The 18,837-nt window shown below is 39.7% G+C and overlaps 1 protein-coding gene across 1 annotated transcript in view; it reads right to left on the bottom strand.

The window, feature by feature from the left end:
* Positions 1-4,081: 4,081 nt before the first annotated feature.
* The window catches only part of LOC135469185 (cleavage stimulation factor subunit 3-like), a 53,542-nt gene continuing 38,786 nt past the window's right edge, over positions 4,082-18,837 (bottom strand). The window contains exons 7-21 of the mRNA XM_064747732.1: positions 18,465-18,591; positions 17,401-17,559; positions 16,133-16,214; positions 15,675-15,784; positions 14,610-14,726; positions 14,385-14,459; positions 13,550-13,693; positions 11,302-11,404; positions 10,094-10,163; positions 9,301-9,397; positions 7,516-7,620; positions 6,688-6,838; positions 6,367-6,461; positions 5,648-5,708; positions 4,082-5,450 (exon numbers count right to left, since the gene is read on the bottom strand). Of these exons, the coding sequence (XP_064603802.1) occupies positions 5,242-5,450; positions 5,648-5,708; positions 6,367-6,461; positions 6,688-6,838; positions 7,516-7,620; positions 9,301-9,397; positions 10,094-10,163; positions 11,302-11,404; positions 13,550-13,693; positions 14,385-14,459; positions 14,610-14,726; positions 15,675-15,784; positions 16,133-16,214; positions 17,401-17,559; positions 18,465-18,591 (1,705 nt within the window). The 3' untranslated portion in view covers positions 4,082-5,241. The remainder of the gene's footprint in view (positions 5,451-5,647; positions 5,709-6,366; positions 6,462-6,687; positions 6,839-7,515; positions 7,621-9,300; positions 9,398-10,093; positions 10,164-11,301; positions 11,405-13,549; positions 13,694-14,384; positions 14,460-14,609; positions 14,727-15,674; positions 15,785-16,132; positions 16,215-17,400; positions 17,560-18,464; positions 18,592-18,837) is intronic.

Here is an 18,837-nt window from a genome sequence, read left to right as displayed (position 1 = left end):
AATTCAGCTCATGCTGGCTTCCACTCTGGTCATACCTGTGCTTGCAAAGATCTTGCAGCAACCTGTGGATTGTTATGGGTGTTCCCTGGGATATGCTCAGTTTCCTCCAAGCAAAAAGCTGGCCACTATTGTATAAATGAAATATTCTTGAGTACAGTGTAAAACACCAATCAAACAAATAAATAAATCTAAAAGTAATGAGTTTCTGGTATCGGGTTTGGATTGTCCTGATCATCGTAAGTTACAAATAGATTTGTAACCATAATTTGTAAAGGAAAATGACCAAATAATGGTTGTCCTACTTCAACATTGATTCTTAATTTGAACATTATTTTTTTTTGAACAGACGAAAAATGCATTGGTGAACAGGTGCATTGCCTGTATGAACACCGCTCTGTAACTTTGATTCTTGGCTGATGAATAGAAATGAATTTATAGATATACATGAAAGTAGGGTTAAAATTTTAGGACTTTCCTTCCAACTTCAGCCTGAAATATAAATAAGTAATTGTTTGCAAGTCAATGGATAATTGTGGTTTAACGCCACATCTGCAATCCAGCATACTGGGTGTCAAACACTGGGAGACATAATTTTATCCATTTGCTTACCGAACACCTTTTCAAGGTGATGTCTCTACAATACAGCGTAAAACATTCAGCAAATGAATCTCGCTAGAAAAGTACACCAAGCACTTGGTCCAGTGAAACAGCTAACTGTTTAAGCATTGGTTTTAGAAATAGTGTCTCCCAATGCTTGGACACCTTTTATGAAGAACATTTGGCGTGATTGATATGGTTTCTTTCACGCTGTTGCAATTAGCGTTTCAGATCATCTGGATAATTGGGTTTGTATTCCTGGTCTGACTCCAAACTGAATTAGGTGTAGAAGGTCAAATGTATACATAGCTTACCACCACATGAAAAAGTATATATTTAAAACTGTTTCCTGAATGGATTGGTTCACAAAGTCTTACCATCATGACCTTTCTTGTCAAAGAGGACAATATATAATGGTAGGAATATCAGGTTTTCACCCACTGTTAAACTTCCCACTCTCTCTGGTCATACGTGGGAAGGTCTGTCCGCAACCTGCAGATGGTTATGAGTTTCCCCCGGACTCTGCCCGGTTTCCTCCCATGATAACGCTGACCGGCGTCATATCAGTGAAATACTCTCAAGTATGGAGTAAAACACCAATCAAATAAATTAACTTCCCAATACCCTATTCTTCAGGGCCCAATTTTCACAAAGATGTAGTACATGTGCGATGATGGCTCATATAGGACAAGGATACAGTAGTAGTGATGTACAAAATATTGTATGACAAGTGTACAATAAAAAGATGTTGTACGCGACTTTGTGAAAATGGGTCCAAGACTTTGTCGTGCTAGTACATTATCATGACCTTTGTATGTGACAGGCTATGCTGGCTCTGATACATTAAGCACTGGTTCACAGCTACCATCAAACCCTTGACCAATGTCATGCTAGTACACATGTGCTAGTACATTATCATGACCTTTGTAAGTGACGGTCTATGCTGGCTCTGATACATTAAGCACTGGTTCACAGCTACCATCAAGCCCTTGACCAATGTCGTGCTAGTACATTATCATGACCTTTGTAAGTGACGGTCTACGCCATTCTGATATATTAAGCACTGGTTCACAGCTACCATCAAGCCCTTGACCAATGTCATACTAGTACACATGTGCTAGTACATTATCATCACCTTTGTAAGTGACGGTCTATGCTGGCTCTGATACATTAAGCCCTGGTTCACAGCTACCATCAAGCCCTTGACCAAAGTGTCTATGTTAGAATCCAGCCCTTGCTCTTCTGGCTACAGCTTTAAGTCAGGAGGTTTGTCCGATGATCAGTTTACGCCTGGTTTACTTCAGGGCCCATAAAACCTGACCATTGGCATATAAGTGCCAAATTCTTGAGCATGGCAGTAAACACAAATCTAATAAATAAACTATGCCAGGACACTGTACATTTTCACGGGTTTTTCACAAGCCAACAAACAAGATTTTCTTCATACATGCATTTGTGTGCTGTACATTTTTCCTTTCCTAATTTTTATATCCAGGTACACTGTGCCTGTCTCATCATTTTCACAAACCGATGAACTACACACTTTCTCACCTTTTTCACATGCCAGTGCACTGTAGATTTTCTCATCCTTTCAAATGCCAATATGCTGTAGATTTTCTCATCCTTTCAAATGCCAATACACTGTAGATTTTCTCATCCTTTCACATGCCAGTCCACTATATAGTTTCACATCCCTTCACATGTCAGTGCACTGTAGATTTTCTCATCTTTTCACATGCCAGTACACAGTAGATTCTCATCCTTTCAAATGCCAATACACTGTAGATTTTCTCACCCTTTCACATGCCAGTGCACTATATATTTTCACATCCCTTCACATGTCAGTGCACTGTAAATTTTCTCATCCTTTCACATGCCAGTGCACTATATATTTTCACATCCCTTCACATGTCAGTGCACTATATATTTTCACATCCCTTCACACGCCAGTAGACTAAACATTTTCTCACCCATTTCACATGCCAGTACAGAGTACATTTTGCTCTTAGTATAGTGTTCCTAAAATTAGTTTCCAGCTTCCACACAAAAAGATAAACAATTATATTGGTCTTTTAAGGCCATATCACACCCACACTTATGATTTAGACAAACTTGCAAGCAAAAACCAAAGGTAACTGTGGTAAACTTTGGACTGATCGTAGAACAAATTGTGTGGGATCTTAGCTAATCTTGATGAATTTTTCAGCAATCGTCAGATGGTCAGAGTGGTCGCACCCTGGCATCTACATAAATTCTAACTAATCTTAATCGGCCAGGCTTTGTCATAGGAGCTGCATACAAGGGTCACAAATTATCTTCATGAACTGGATTCTTCATTTTTATCCCAGACAGCCTTCGATTTCAAGACATTATGTGACTACTGAGGATATTTGGGAGTTTGCAAGAGTTGATGGGTCACTGTAGTTGTTGCTACAGACTCTTTCTTGACTTTCAATCAGGATTGACCATGACTGACAAAAGATTGTGATGAATCGCAGAGGACGTAGTTGTAGGTTATTTATTTATTTATTTGATTGGTGTTTTACGCCGTACTCAAGAATATTTCACTTATACGGCGGCCGGCAGCATTATTGTAGGTGGAAACCAGGCAAAGCCCGGGGGGAACCCACGACCATCCGCAGGTTGCTGACAGACCTTCCCACATATGGCCGGAGAGGAAGCCAGCATGAGCTGGACTTGAACACTTGGTAGGAGACTCCTGGGTCATTACGCTGCGCTAGCGCGCTAACCAATTGAGCGACGGAGGCCCCCGTAGTTGTAGGTAGTTGTAGCTAAGGTATGACCGGTTCTTTAGATGAATATCCACACTAATAAAATAAAGAATGTTTGCCATCTGTATGCCTTGAACTTATTTGTTAATGCAGGACAAAGAGAACATCGGTCCTTTCTTCAAAGGACAATGAGAAAACGTACAAAGCCATTTACCGATTGCAGATGTTAAAAGCAATAAAGAAACCAGAAATTTTACATTCATCATTTAATATCAAGTGATCAGATTGAATATGCACCTATCTTTTATTCTGTTTCCTGTTTATAACAGAGCATGAAGTAGTTGTAGATATATGCACAATCCATTTTGTGGAATATCAAATTCAGCAATCACCTGTAAAACTGACTACCCACAAACTGGTCATAAAAATATGATACATGTGAATGTGACATTGATGAATGGTGCATTTACTTTTTTGTACACTGGTTTATTTGTACACAAAGTATAGCAGAGAAAAAGCACCCTTTTTTTCTGGAAACCAATTTTTAATGTTTAACGGCCAATTCTATGTTGCCTGATTCATGGGGTTTACATCACCACTAAGCGCTTCACCAATATCTGCAACGACAACAAAGAATTCAAACGAACAAGTACGAGGCAAATACACAATATTTTGGTCCTGAAATCGTTTTGCTAACCCTGAATAAACTAACCTGTCAATTATTTAATAATTCATAAGAATTATGAATGTTAAGATAAGCTCTAAACACAGGCAAAACAAAGTGATGGAGATTTACATTAAAACACTCAAAATCGAGCCATCAAAATGGCAGATACCTAGAACATCTGAAACTTACTCTCTATGTGTTCACAAATTGTAATGAAACTTTACAATAAAACTGTCACTATAAGATGACTAAATAGCAAGAGACATGGAAACCATAGCAACTGAAGCAAATAAATGTATATCCAAGCATAACAGTCATGGTGGCTACCAATAATGACAATGAAATATCTCCTCACATTTATACACGCTGATGAAAGCGGCTGGCTTCTGTGCTTCACTTCAGATTAGACTTTGAGTGATACGTATGGCAAACACACAGACAGGCGTAACAAAGATGACCTATAGTCCACAGTGATAACAACCCAAACTATGGATTCCTACCTGCAAAACTACAAAGAAATCACCAGGGAAAATTCTACATGGACAAAATTTGTGTAAGTTTTTTTTTGCACTCTACATTTACTTACACTGGCTTTCAATATAACCGATTCGTGTGAGAAATCATAAGGTTTATCTTTCACACCACACGAACCACGAAATACGATGCATTTCTATGTGATTTTTATAGCAATGCTTCAAGAACAGAGTTGGTCCTCTGTGGTACTGTCAATAATCCTGATCGTAAGAAGTTTGTGAACACTGTTCAGAATTCTGGCAGTCAGTCTCAGAAGTCCTTGCTTTTTTGTGCAACAATCATCAAAACTGAAGAATCCTGTGAAAGTAGGATAAGCTGCCTAGGATGAGTTTGTTTATATACATGCATGGGCAGTAACTTCTCTGGACACATACATATGTATGGCTAAACTCACTTATAATTTCAAGGAATTTCTCACCAACAATTAAACCACTCTTTTGTACTCAAATGGTGAACAAAAAGAGACATTATATTTGACTTTCCGCAAATCACGTGTATCTCCACATGATTTATCACAAACCAAGCCCCTTTCTGTACTACAGTTTGTATTAACTGGTTAAACATTCCTTGAGATGTTAGGTGATTTACGGTAAATGTATACCTGTGTATTTATGCACGCAGGCTAGCACAGAGGTGTTCAGCCATGCAGAGGTATCAGGTCCATTACAGGAATCACCAGAGACAGTTTTTGTACTGAAGTTTAAGTCACAATCACTTTACACGTTTCTGAAGTCGACTGCGGTATATATCATGAGCAGGAGGCGCCATCTGGCTGTCCTCGTCATCACTCTCGTGATCATTGACACTGGAGTCCATTGCTTTCCGTTTTCTCACTCCTAAGGCAATGTCCATGGATAGCTGAGTACCTGGGTCAGGTTTGGGTTTTGTATCCACCCCATTCTGATCAGCAGGCTGGTAACCTGGCAACAACAAAATATTTAACCACTTATTTGACGGAGAAAACCCATGACATAATGACGTTGTAATAAGTAAAAAAATAAGCAATGGACATTTTTGATACAACATTATTGTCACCTTAGAGAAATATAAAATGGAAGCAGAATGACAACCAAACTTTTATGAATACTTCTGAATCTTATTAATACTTAATACTTACTCTCTGGCATTTTTAAGTCCTTCATATGGGTGATAAATTTGTCCATATTGACAAATGGTCCCTGGGAAAAAATTACAAACAAATACATATGAACACTACTGTTGATTCATGTATGCATGCTCCTACAACATTCCGATTAGGCTTCTGCAAACTGATAGATCTTATATTTTTGACCAAATTACTGTTAGCAATTTGTCACTCGTTCACTTAAACACAGCTTGGCATGAAACAGGGTAAATAAACTGCAATAGGGTGATGCAGGACAAGCATTTAGATACACACTGGTTTGTGTAATATTTCACAAACATGGCATAGGAGAAAACCTATTATATGATACTGCTGATCTCTGTGTATACAAGGAGAACGCATTTACCACGGCATAATTGGAAGAAATACTGTTTTGTTTCTTGTCTTAGTACTGGTAATTCAGCATCCAAATGTGCACTCCAAGAAGAGCAGAAATAACGCACATGCCCCTACTGTTACCAAAATAGTGGGCAAAACAGGCAACAGTGCTTGTAATAACTGATACGGACTACACTGACAAAGCCCTCATGCACTGGACACTAGGTATGAACACATTCAAAGCTTGACTAACAAGGTAACATGTCCGAAACCATCTCCTTCTGGTTTGTCACACCTGTGAGCTTCCTGGAGAAGAGAGGTGGTTTGAACAAAAACCATTCAAAATAGAACATGTACTTGTATGAGGTACGTACCCGGAAACATATTGGGGGTGGTAGGATTGTCATGAGGTGAGCAGCTGCTGGGGGTGGAGGGAACACGCCCCCATCCACAGGATGACTGGACTGAGCTGAAAACAACAGAACACAAGGGTAAATATTGTAAAATCATCAAACATCCTCTAATATATTTAGTGACTCGAAGGAGACGTTTTCCATACATTTTTTTTTTTACATATACCACACTCTCATTTCTTGAAACAATCAGGTACAAACATCAGCAGGCAAGACATATTACATGTCAACAATTCTACTGACACCAGGTTTTGGTCACACTTGTCAACTGACTGACTTTACCTGATGTGATTTTGGGTTTGAATGGCAGCATATTATTCAGGTCAGGTTTTGGGTACTCTGGTCGCTTGGTATCCTCATCATCCTCCAGTACGGTCAGAGCTTTATCTCGCTCCCCAGCAGGGAACATCACAACGTTCTGCTTTACCAAGACCTGAGATAAACACAGTTAAAACAGTAAAGACGCCAATCTGACAACAGTCGTAACGCTAACATCTGTGATATGTTTGAAATACTCAAAGACAATGCTTCAGTATCTGGCATAATAAAGTTTCTATAGAAACTTACACTTTGATTCGTAGCAGGAACTAAAAACATGCCCTTGTCTTAGACAGAATTATACTTGTATACCTTTAAGTGATTACTTTTTCTCATATTTTAACTACACTTGGTCATAAGTGAATGAAACAATGTCAAAAAATGTAAACATTACTTACATATACAAACAAAATAAAAAGATAAGATATTATCAGTATTGAGGACTGTCACTTCATTTTAGAATAATTCAAAACTTTCAACAAGTTTCATATGCCGGATACCAAATACTGCAATATGCAGGAAGTTTAAGAATACCCCGAATGTTTGATCATACTTTATTTCACCTAAAGTTTAAAAGTTTTCAAGTACACATTTTACTTGACATTATAGCTTTCTGTGAAATACGATCAATAGTATCATCAATGGCCTTCACGTGCTTGTGAATGTCCATTTTCACAGAAAAATTTAACGGTAAAATACAATACATAATTTTTTCTTTTATAAAATCTCCCACTTTTGGTGAATGAGGAAGAACGTGCCCAGCTTCAGGGAAACCTTAAGCAGTTGACTCACCCAGTAACCCAGAGATCGAAGTTCACTTTGGGAACAGGGATACAAGTCAAGATACTTGTACCTGTCAATCAGCATAGCAGTCTCCTTCCCTTCAAATTCCTGTACCTGTAGTAACCAGAAGAATTGTGCCAAATGTAGTTATGCATATTTAAATAAAAATAAGTACTTCACTTATCAAGTTAGCTTTACGAGTTTATGAGTGAGTGAGTGATTGAGTGCTTGGGGTTTAACGTCGTGCTTAACAATTTTTCAGTCATATGACGACAAAGGAATCCTTAGAATGCATGAAACGTGCCTCCTTGTTGCAGGACAGATTTCCACCGATCTTTTATCTAGTGCTGCTTCAATGAGACGCCTTACTGAAGGCAAGTAAGCCTCCCCGCCCGAGCCATTATACTGATACGGGTCAACCAGTTGTTGCACTATCCCCTTCATGCTGGGCACCCTGCAAGGAAGTTGAAACTTCCTCTTTTTTAAAGTCTTAGGTTTGACTTGATGCAGGATTGACCCTGGATCTACCGCTCCCGAAGCGGATGCTCTACCAGCTGTGCTGCCGGGTACAAGTTTATGCATTAACTTCATCAATATACACAGTATGTTCAGAATAGCAGATCTCTGTTAAACAAAACTTAAGCCATAATTTAAGTTACAGGTAAGATAAATGCTTGAAGATCTCCACATAAAAATAGCTCTGTGAAGAAATTCTACTTATTATTTATGCATATTTAATGAAATGTCTGGATTTCCATCACTGATAAAAGGGTCATTTCATGTTAGATGTCACTTTTTTAAAAACATTTTGATTTTTCACACCCAGTCGCTATGATGTCAAAAAAAGAAACAGATGGTTTTGCTCCAGTCTGAGCTTAGCAGGATGACATCATAAGACCAATTTAGTCAACTTAAAGGAGAAGAAAACTTAAAAACATGACACTATGAGCTGAAAAGAGCACATTTTTTTCTATCTGGTGGTGCCTGCTGAATTATTTTGCCATATTTCCTCGCCATACACGTAAAGCTAGAAAACGGCAAAGTTGACATAAATCGCTGAGTCCATTGTGTCTTCCATCTTTAGCACCCAGTAATTTATGCTGGGGGTGTGTTGCCTCTCAGCCAATGAGATTCCTTAAAACTGCCGGCTTGTTTGTGTAAACTTGAGACCTATGTCCATCATTCTGGTTTCCTGATCATCAAGCGGAAAAGAAACTGTACTGTTTGCTACCTTCTGGGAAGAAGAGTTCTACCGAAAATGTATGACTGCACTTTGGCAGTTTCCAGCGGCAATTCTCCACCTAACACCTAAGATTTGTGGACTAGTTCTCAGGCAAAAAGGAGTCGCCCACAGCGGATTTTGGCGCTGACTTTATTTATAATTTATCAACTTGAGGTACATATTAGAATTTTTTTATGGCATGCATCTGCGAGGAAATGCATGCTCTTTTCAATGGTATTTAATTGATATTTAAATTTTCTTCTCCTTTAACTTTCCCACGTCAAGCAGCAAGACAAGACCTCATGTAAGACGCCATGCTATATACAAGATCGTGAAGGCATACAACTAAAAACATTCAACATAAAAACGTTCAAATACACAAAGTCATCATAATGTCAAGATATAAATAGAATATTTCACAGTGAAGGTTGAATACCATAAATATTGCTCTTATGAAACAAGAAATGATGACACAATTGGAAATTTGCATTGATGAACGTACATACATTTAACGCTAACAGTAACACTTTTAAAGACGAAACGCTGTCTAATATTAAAATCCAGTGACTAACCTTTTCAATTGCTTGTGCTCTTCGTTTCTCTACTTTTAGTATACTTGCTAAATCTCCTACTTCTGACTCAAAGGCAAGGAAACGGCCCCAAATCTCACTGAAACAAGACACATTTAATTCAGTTGCTACAACTGGTATTTTACATACTACTGAAGACCAATTTATCTCGTACTGCTGCTGTTAGATTTATGCTCTGATGAAATGAACACAGTAAACCATCAAAATTCGCTCAGCAACACAGCTGAAACACTCAGACAGCAAAGGTATACAAAGGTAAACATCAAGACAGCAAAGGTACACGACATAATTTGGGTCATTGTAGCAGGCCAGTCTCATTGCCATCATATATATAGTGCTGCCTCACTAAAACACCCCATCCGCTTCCCAGTCACAATAAACTGACACAGGGCCGAAAGCAATGTGCTTGGTCTCCCTGTGGGTCAGGAAGCCAGACATGCGGCTCTTTTCTTGAGAGAACCTTTCATTTTGTGCACTAGACCAAGAGGTTTTTTTGCTAGAAATTTAATATGGTTTCAAGTGGAAATCTGGTTACGAATAAAAAGGAATTTACAACCTGAGAAAAAAGAGCCGATGATCAAACCCCAAAGACTGGGATGGATGGCTTACACATACACTATGATCTTGGTCCCTGCCTACAAGCGGCTAACACAGTTCCCCTGTTGTCTAGTTGAACTGTTTCTGACAGTTACTGCTTGAAACTCCAACACTAGAATTACTTATTACACAATTTCATCTAAATCTGAATTACAGCAACCTAATCTGCATTTCTTACCTGGATTTCTCTGGTGGTATTTGACCGGATGATAAAACTCGTTCATATAAAACCCTTGTGTTGTTATCCTCTGTAATACACAAGAAATGTCATGGTCTCATGTTGGCTTACAATACATTTCTTCTCAAACATCAATTACCATTAACTACATTTACATGTGCAGTCATACAGAAAATTTCACAGCATATATGAACCTTCAGTGGTCCTTGACGGTCACTGGACTGCACACAGATACACAGGACTGCACACAGATACGCACACCATACTAGTCAGTGGTCCTTGACAGTCACTGGACTGCACACAGATACGCACACCATACTAGTCAGTGGTCCTTGACAGTCACTGGACTGCACACAGATACGCACACCATACTAGTCAGTGGTCCTTGACGGTCACTGGACTGCACACAGATACGCACACCATACTAGTCAGTGGTCCTTGACGGTCACTGGACTGCACACAGATACGCACACCACATTAGTCAGTGGTCCTTGACGGTCACTGGACTGCACACAGATACGCAAACCATATCAGTCCGTGGTCCTTGACAGTCACTGGACTGCACACAGATACGCAAACCATATCAGTCTGTGGTCCTTGACGGCCACTGGACTGCACACAGATACGCACACCATACTAGTCAGTGGTCCTTGACGGTCACTGGACTGCACACAGATACGCACACCATACTAGTCAGTGGTCCTTGACGGTCACTGGACTGCACACAGATACGCACACCATACTAGTCGGTGGTCCTTGACGGTCACTGGACTGCACACAGATACGCACACCATATCAGTCCGTGGTCCTTGACAGTCACTGGACTGCACACAGATACGCACACCATATCAGTCCGTGGTCCTTGACAGTCACTGGACTGCACACAGATACGCACACCATATTAGTCCGTGGTCCTGGACAGTCACTGGACTGCACACAGATACGCACACCGCAATAGTCAGTGGTCCTTGAAAGTCACTGGACTGCACACAGATACGCACACCGCAATAGTCAATGGTCCTTGAAAGTCACTAGACTGCACAAATGACCTTATAAGCATCACAATGATGTTATTGTCACCATGGCCCCGCGAACAATGAGATTAGGATAATCTTATAAATTCTCTGTCCAAGACTAGCAGAAATACTGTTTTGTTTTTTAGTTCTCAACAACGTTAGTAAAACACAGTGTAAATTTGGGAAACTCACCATTGAGATTTGCCATAAACGTGATATAACACAGCACATATTCTGGTAAATGACCAAACTTCTTCAGTCCTAACTCAAATATCCTCATAGCAACAGTCTTATCCTGTTGATAAAAACAACAGTGCACAGTAACATTATATTGTGTAACATATTGACACAAATACTAAGAATACAATTGTAAATCAGCCATTTTAAAATGTTTTTTTATGAAAACAAACATTTTTAATTACAATAATAAGGGAACAGTAAATATAAGCATGAAAAATCATGATTTGTGGCACTGACACTGAGACTGACACTGCGGCTGACACTGAGGCTGACACTGAGACTGATACTGAGACTGACACTGCGGCTGACACTGAGGCTGACACTGAGACTGATACTGAGGCTGACACTGGCTTTAAAGCCAAATTAGACAACTACCATATCATATGATCAACTCATCAAACTCTGAGCAAGTATTAAAAAGCAGGATTACACAGGCAAAGATTCTAACAATTTTTTTGCTTTATTCCTTTCGAGTTCAATTTTCTCATTAACAGTATCACCTCCACCAAGGCAAGAAAAAAACCAATAAAGGGAGAAAAATTATGAACAGATGAGGATGCTTTTTTTTTAATATTAAAGAATGCATGAAATACTATGGTTTTATTTCTTAATGTGTAGATTATGATGTGTAATAACATATAAAAATTTGCAAAAAAAAACAAAAGAATTCAAATTTGGATTTGTGGGGTAAAAATTGCTTCAAAGTGTAGTTTTCGTAAGGCCCCAGCGGTGAGTCTGGAAATTAAGTAGCTTGCAGCAGTGATGTCCACGGTATTCTCTGTCTCAAAAACACTCTGTTGGGGTACACGCAGAAGGGATGTGGGAAACAGACCGAATAGGAGCAGAGCTATGGGAGAGGGTGTAGGTGCTCGGAGGGTTTGGAGGGGGTAAGATGGTGTTGGGAGGCAGGGATGCATGAAGCTAACCTGGAAAAGTCATCCAGTGTCTCAGTATATGTCACCCTGCCCACACTGTACATACATGAATATGTAAATAGGGCTATAGCAGCTGACCAACAGCCAGTGACCAACAGCCAGTGACCAACATAAATTTACACACCATAGAAGACATGTCATTCAACATACAGTATCTCTTTGACAGACAAATCTATGATCATGTAACAGAGGAGTTTGACAGTGACTGCTCAGAACATTCTGATCCAGTCATTTGGGGAAAACATCGCTCGCTTCGTTTTCCTTGTTGAGATGTCACATCACATGGAAATTGGAAGAAGCTAGTGTCCCAAATTAACGCACGCTTTTTGGAACAAATAAAAATGACATAAGAAATCATCTCTGAACTTAAGAAATATTTATGAATGAATGCGTAATTTGCTTAAGGAAATCTCAGCAGAAAACAATGTTACCGACTGATCAGTTAAATGTGCTCGGGCTTGTCACAGTTCACTGGGCTCGGAACACTTCAGGGGAGTTCACCAAGCTCCGAGGAAGAAAAATGACGTAATTTACCCAAAAAAACTGACCATTGCGGAGAATATTCATAATATAGAAGGGTAATTAACAGGTATAAACATATCCCCAAAAATGAAGATTTTAAACACAAATTTTGGGGCATAATTTTTTTCATATGGCACAGAAACACAACCTTTGTTTTAGAATTCCTTTTCATGTATTCTTTAAGAGACAGGAGAGAAATGCTGAGTTCTGTCCCTTGGTCCTTTGTGATAGAGGAATTTAGTACATTTTGCTGGGGCAGAGGTTTGCACTCTCAGTGTCTCTTGTTTTCAAGTGAGTGCGTGAATGAGTGCTTAGGATTTAACGTTGTACTTAACACTGTTTCCATCATATGAAGACGAAGGATTCCTTAAAGTGCATGTACATGTAATGTGCCTCCTAGTTGCAGAACAGATTTCCATCACTCTTTTATCTGGTGCTGCTTCACTGTGATGACTTACCACAGGCAAGTAAGCCACCCACCCGAGCCATTACACTAATACGGGTCAGCCAGATCATTGCAAAGTCTAATGCCCTCAAAGCGAACACTCTACCAACTGAGCCATCGGGGCTGGTGCTCTTGTTCTGGGTGTATCAGGACAGATCATTCTGTTAGCAGGTCAGTCCCAATGCAGATAATATTTGCTGACCACTAGGTCTCCAGCTTAAATACATGGCTGACATTTAATCCACTCTGAAATATCAGTATATTCAAACAGTTCTGCTGTGGAAAAATTCTCACTAACCTTACTGCAGTAGTATTCCATCAGTGCTGCTGCGACATATACATGGTACGTAGATTTTGGATTCTCTCTGGCCAGTTTGAAGACTTGCCTCCCAGACTTAATGCCCTCTGCACGGCGGCCAAACTTCATATACTGAATACAGGCCTGAAGTGAATGACGATCAGTTAATATTTGGTTGTTCCTTATTGTTCTGTTCTTCACTCAGTACAATAAATTGGTTTGCAACCGCAGTTAACATGAAAACATCAACGACTTTGAGCCATGCTAGCAAAACGATCTTCTAAACAATAAAACCACAGACATGAATATATTCCACTATCAAGGGGTTATATTAACAGCAAAACACATAAGATTTATTTATTTATTTATTTGATTGGTGTTTTACGCCGTACTCAAGAATATTTCACTTATACGACGGCGGCCAGCATTATGGTGGGAGGAAACCGGGCAGAGTCCGCAGGAAACAACCATCCGCAGGTTGCTGGCAGACCAAAACACATAAGACTATACTGACAAGTTTGTACATAGTGGTATATTATGAGCATTTGGCTGCAAATGCTACCATCATCAGATAAAAACACACAAACTACAGACATTTAGTAAATAAGTGAAAAAAGATTCGCACAGATTTTCACGCGCAGAGACCAATGTCCATGTCATACTGATTCTGAACAACATCATGTTAGACCACTTCAGCAATTTTAAGAGGGTTATCAAGCCCACCCCTGAAAAAAGTGAACTACAGGTCTGATGCTAGGATTGGACCAACTCCAATCATGTCCGAGTAATTCACTAAAAAATCAATAAGACAGCGAAAGAGGCTATACCGTCTTACCAATGATGGATCCACATCTTCTAATGCAATCAACCTTTTATAAATACTGTGAACTTTTTCAAACTTCATCCGACCCTGAAAAGACAATTTGTGACATACTGTGAGCAGAAGAACGTATTTAAACACTAACTTAATGAATACGTGACTTTATTTTCTTTCAGAGGAAATAAAGAATGACATAACATACCTGTGTAAACATAAAGGCTGAAAAATTGAAGAACTCACCTCCTCAAAGTCTGCGTAAGCAAAATAAAGCAGCATGTTGTTTTTCATCAAACTTGTTATAGCTCTCTCGTATATTGCTGCAGCTTCATCTGCAAACATCTTGCCAGCATTTTGATCCTAAATAAAGTAAACACAAGCATTTATTTACTGATTTGGCAGAGGTTAATGGTAAGCATGTGTTTCACTTTAGTCAAGATTCTGGATGGAAGAGTCAGCAGATTCACTGACAACTGACAACAGTCTGGACTTTACATCGATCTCAAGAGATAAGAACAGGATGGTGTAATGAGAGCAAGATTTTAGTCACAGAAACCTGCCAGTGCTCTGTACGGATTGGAGTTTAAGTTTAGAACACTCATTTCACAGCTGTGTAGCCTGTAGGCTTTCAACACCTGTAAAAACAACATTTATTGCACAAGCCCACAAACAGGGAACTGACCAAATCAGCAGTAGGATGTACACAGACATGCCCTTATACAGTGTAGTAAGACTATGTGTCCACTTTGGTGGTTCTAACGATTCTGCGCTGTCTACTTGCTTGATCACAATAATGACATAAGGGACACAACAATGACATAGGGAACACAACAATGACATAGGGAACACAATAATGACATAGGGAACACAATAATGACATAGGGGACACAATAATGACATAGGGAACACAATAATGACATAGGGAACACAATAATGACATAGGGGACACAACAATGACATAGGGGACACAACAATGACATAGGGAACACAATAATGACATAGGGAACACAATAATGACATAGGGGACACAACAATGACATAGGGAACACAATAATGACATAGGGAACACAATAATGACATAGGGAACACAATAATGACATAGGGAACACAACAATGACATAGGGCACACAATAAGTCACAGAAAACATGCACGTAACATAGATTTAACTGCTGTACGGGTTTCAGCAGCAGTGCCTCTAAGCACTCAAGCCCTGTCTTCCTACGTGTAGTTGATCAGGTATAGCAAAATACTGGGCAACAATAATCAGAGATGTGTACAAGACTTTCAGAAATGATCTTGTTACGTACCCCTTTTTCAGCCAGCAGTTTACTTGAAAGCTCCAGGTATGATGCAGCCTCATACCAAATATCAGGGTGATGACCCAGACACAGCAGGCACTGTTCATAGGCAAACATCACTGAAACAGACAAAACACATACAGGATCTTTGAAAAACTTAATTCCTGACATGCTCTTAGCTTTACAGACAGTTACAGGCTATACTGTGTATAACAATAAATTCTCAAAATTCTCAAAGCAAGCAAAAGGTATCTGCAAAGGGTCAACAGATGGAATAATACTGAAAAGCCTAAAGTTGTCCAAGATGTACTCAAGTATCCAGTTATGTTTTTATCTTACCACTCACCCAATAAAGAATCACAATTTGAAGATGTAATCGATTTTGGAAGATTCAAGTACTGTTATTGTACAGACAGGTGATCAGGGAGAGTTTGCTCCCATTGACCACATCTACATGAATGTCCTACCTCTTTTGGTCATCACAGCATGGTCTTCAGTCCTTAATGGATTGCTTTTCTCCCATTGGATGTACTTCTTCCAAAGTTCAACCTTAAAAATAAATAAGAACGCAAACGTGGAAAGTAAGTACATATGCATGTTTTGAGATGGGAAACATCACTGGTAATGAATTCATCTCTGTTCAATAGACAGACAGAGGTTTGTTTAATCCTTTAATCCTGGTATCCCAGCCCAATGCTCCAGGTTAACTCATGACCAATCAGCGTTACCTGTATGACCTCCTCAGGTGTGTTCTGTGGAAGGACAGAGGGGTTGTTCCAATCTAACCCTCTCCTCACAGCCTCATACAGCCATACCTGTTTGACCTCCTCAGGTGTGTTCTGTGGAGGGACAGAGGGGTTGTTCCAATCTAACCCTCTCCTCATAGCCTCATACAGCCATACCTGTTTGACCTCCTCAGGTGTGTTCTGTGGAGGGACAGAGGGGTTGTTCCAATTTAACCCTCTCCTCATAGCCTCATACAGCCATACCTGTTTGAACTCCTCAGGTGTGTTCTGTGGAAGGACAGAGGGGTTGTTCCAATCTAACCCTCTCCTCACAGCCTCATACAGCCATACCTGTTTGACCTCCTAAGGTATGTTCTGTGGAGGGACAGAGGGGTTGTTCCAATCTAACCCTCTCCTCACAGCCTCATACTCCAAGTTAACCTAAAACCAATCAGCCATACCTGTTTGACCTCCTCAGGTATGTTATGTGGAAGCACAGAGGGGTTGTTCCAATCTAACCCTCTCCTCACAGACTCATACTCCAGGTTAACCGAAAACCAATCAGCCTTATCTGTTTGACCTCTTCAGGTGTGTTATGTGGAGGGACAGAGGGGTTGTTCCAATCTAACCCTCTCCTCACAGCCTAATACTCCAAGTTAACCGAAAACCGATTAGCCTTACCTGTTTGACCTCCTCAGGTATGTTATGTGGAAGCACAGAGGGGTTGTTCCAATCTAACCCTCTCCTCACAGACTCATACTCCAGGTTAACCGAAAACCATCAGCCTTACCTGCTTGGCCTCCTCAGGTGTGTTATGTGGAGGGACAGAGGGGTTGTTCCAATCTAACCCTCTCCTCACAGCCTAATACTCCAAGTTAAGCGAAAACCGATTAGCCTTACCTGTTTGACCTCCTCAGGTGTGTTATGTGGAAGCACAGAGGGGTTGTTCCAATCTAACCCTCTCCTCACAGCCTCATACTCCAAGTTAACCGAAAACTGATCAGCCTTACCTGTTTGACCTCCTCAGGCGTGTTCTGTGGAGGGACAGAGGGATTGTTCCTGTTTAACCCTCTCGTCACAGCCTCGTACTCCTTAGCAACACGCCGAGCATTCATATAGTCTCTACCTCTATCCTCAGTCATCTTTTTGGCAATCAAAGGGTTAATACTCTGAAAAAAAATTGTTGTTAAATTGCTCAATAATTAATCTTTCAATACCACCTTTACAGCATTATTTACTTAATAGTTGAGCCAGTTTTACCATTAGAGTGCAGAATGCAAATATCATTTATCCTTGGCAAATACCAGAGGTGGTAAAGTTGAGAGACAAATTTGACAGACAAGATAACTAGAGCTGTAAAAGCCAAACATGCTTGTCCCTTTGGGCTACTGATCAGAGAAACTTTCATCTTCAATTTCTGTGTCAAGGTTTGCTTTCCTTTGTCAGAGTAGTTAATCAGTTGTGATTCACACAGATTTATGATAGATGGAATTCACAAACTTTGCTACAGCACTTGTTAGACGGAAAAATCTGAAACTCAGTGGCCATAAAACATCTGTCTCTTAAATAAAAAGAGCCAAGACACAAAGTTGCACTGAAACATTTGGCCCAAGGATTATGAAGCTGTCTTGGACCTAATTTTAACTTCAAAAGAATTTAGTGACTTAAAATAGTGAGTCAGTGTTTTTATGTAAAATACAAAGAGTTGTCTGAAACCTTTATGACAAAAATGAAAATTAGCATCTCTGTAATTCTTCAACTTTTTCATATGTTTTCAAGATGTTTATTCAAAGAGAACTTTCTGTGAAGCCTTGAAACTGGTCAATTCAACCAATATGGTTCTGTCTTCAAAATCATCCATGACTGGCTGTGTAAAACATAGGCATTTCCAGGCTAAGTGTAGCCTAAGCAGAATTTCATGAATTGTAAATTATTCAAGGTTCTAGGCTTTAACACAGGAAATCCTATCACCACTGTCAGCCAATCAGCTTCAATTCTGTATAACTGAGCTAGGACTCAAAATTGCTCACAGGTTGCTAAAATAAAATGGACATGATGGATGGCAAAGACTCACAGTTTCATAATGACAATAATCCTTCCACAGGTGTTCAATGTTGACCATGGGATTGACCACGCCTCTCTGGTACACCTTTCTCACGGCTGTAATTCTCTGGTTCTCTGCATATGAGCCCACAGCGTCTCTGATTGAGGAAAAGAATACAATACCACTTATTAACTGATTTAAAAGAAAATACAACACAAACCCAAATGCATCGATGATGTGCCCTGTATAAAATTTAAAAAGTGTACCTTTCTAATAACCAAGATATCGCAGCGCCAAACTCTTGCACACTGAAAAAACTGAAGGCGCCGCCATGTTAAAGGGTTAATCAATCAGACGTGAGTTATTTCTCTCACCGGTGAAGGTAGTCGTTTCCATTGACAAT

Source organism: Liolophura sinensis, chromosome 1 (genome assembly GCF_032854445.1).
Source record: "Liolophura sinensis isolate JHLJ2023 chromosome 1, CUHK_Ljap_v2, whole genome shotgun sequence".
NCBI classification, from domain to species: Eukaryota; Metazoa; Mollusca; class Polyplacophora; order Chitonida; family Chitonidae; genus Liolophura; species Liolophura sinensis.
The sequence above is the reverse complement of the archived record's forward strand: the minus strand, read 5'-3'. Positions and strand labels throughout refer to the sequence as shown.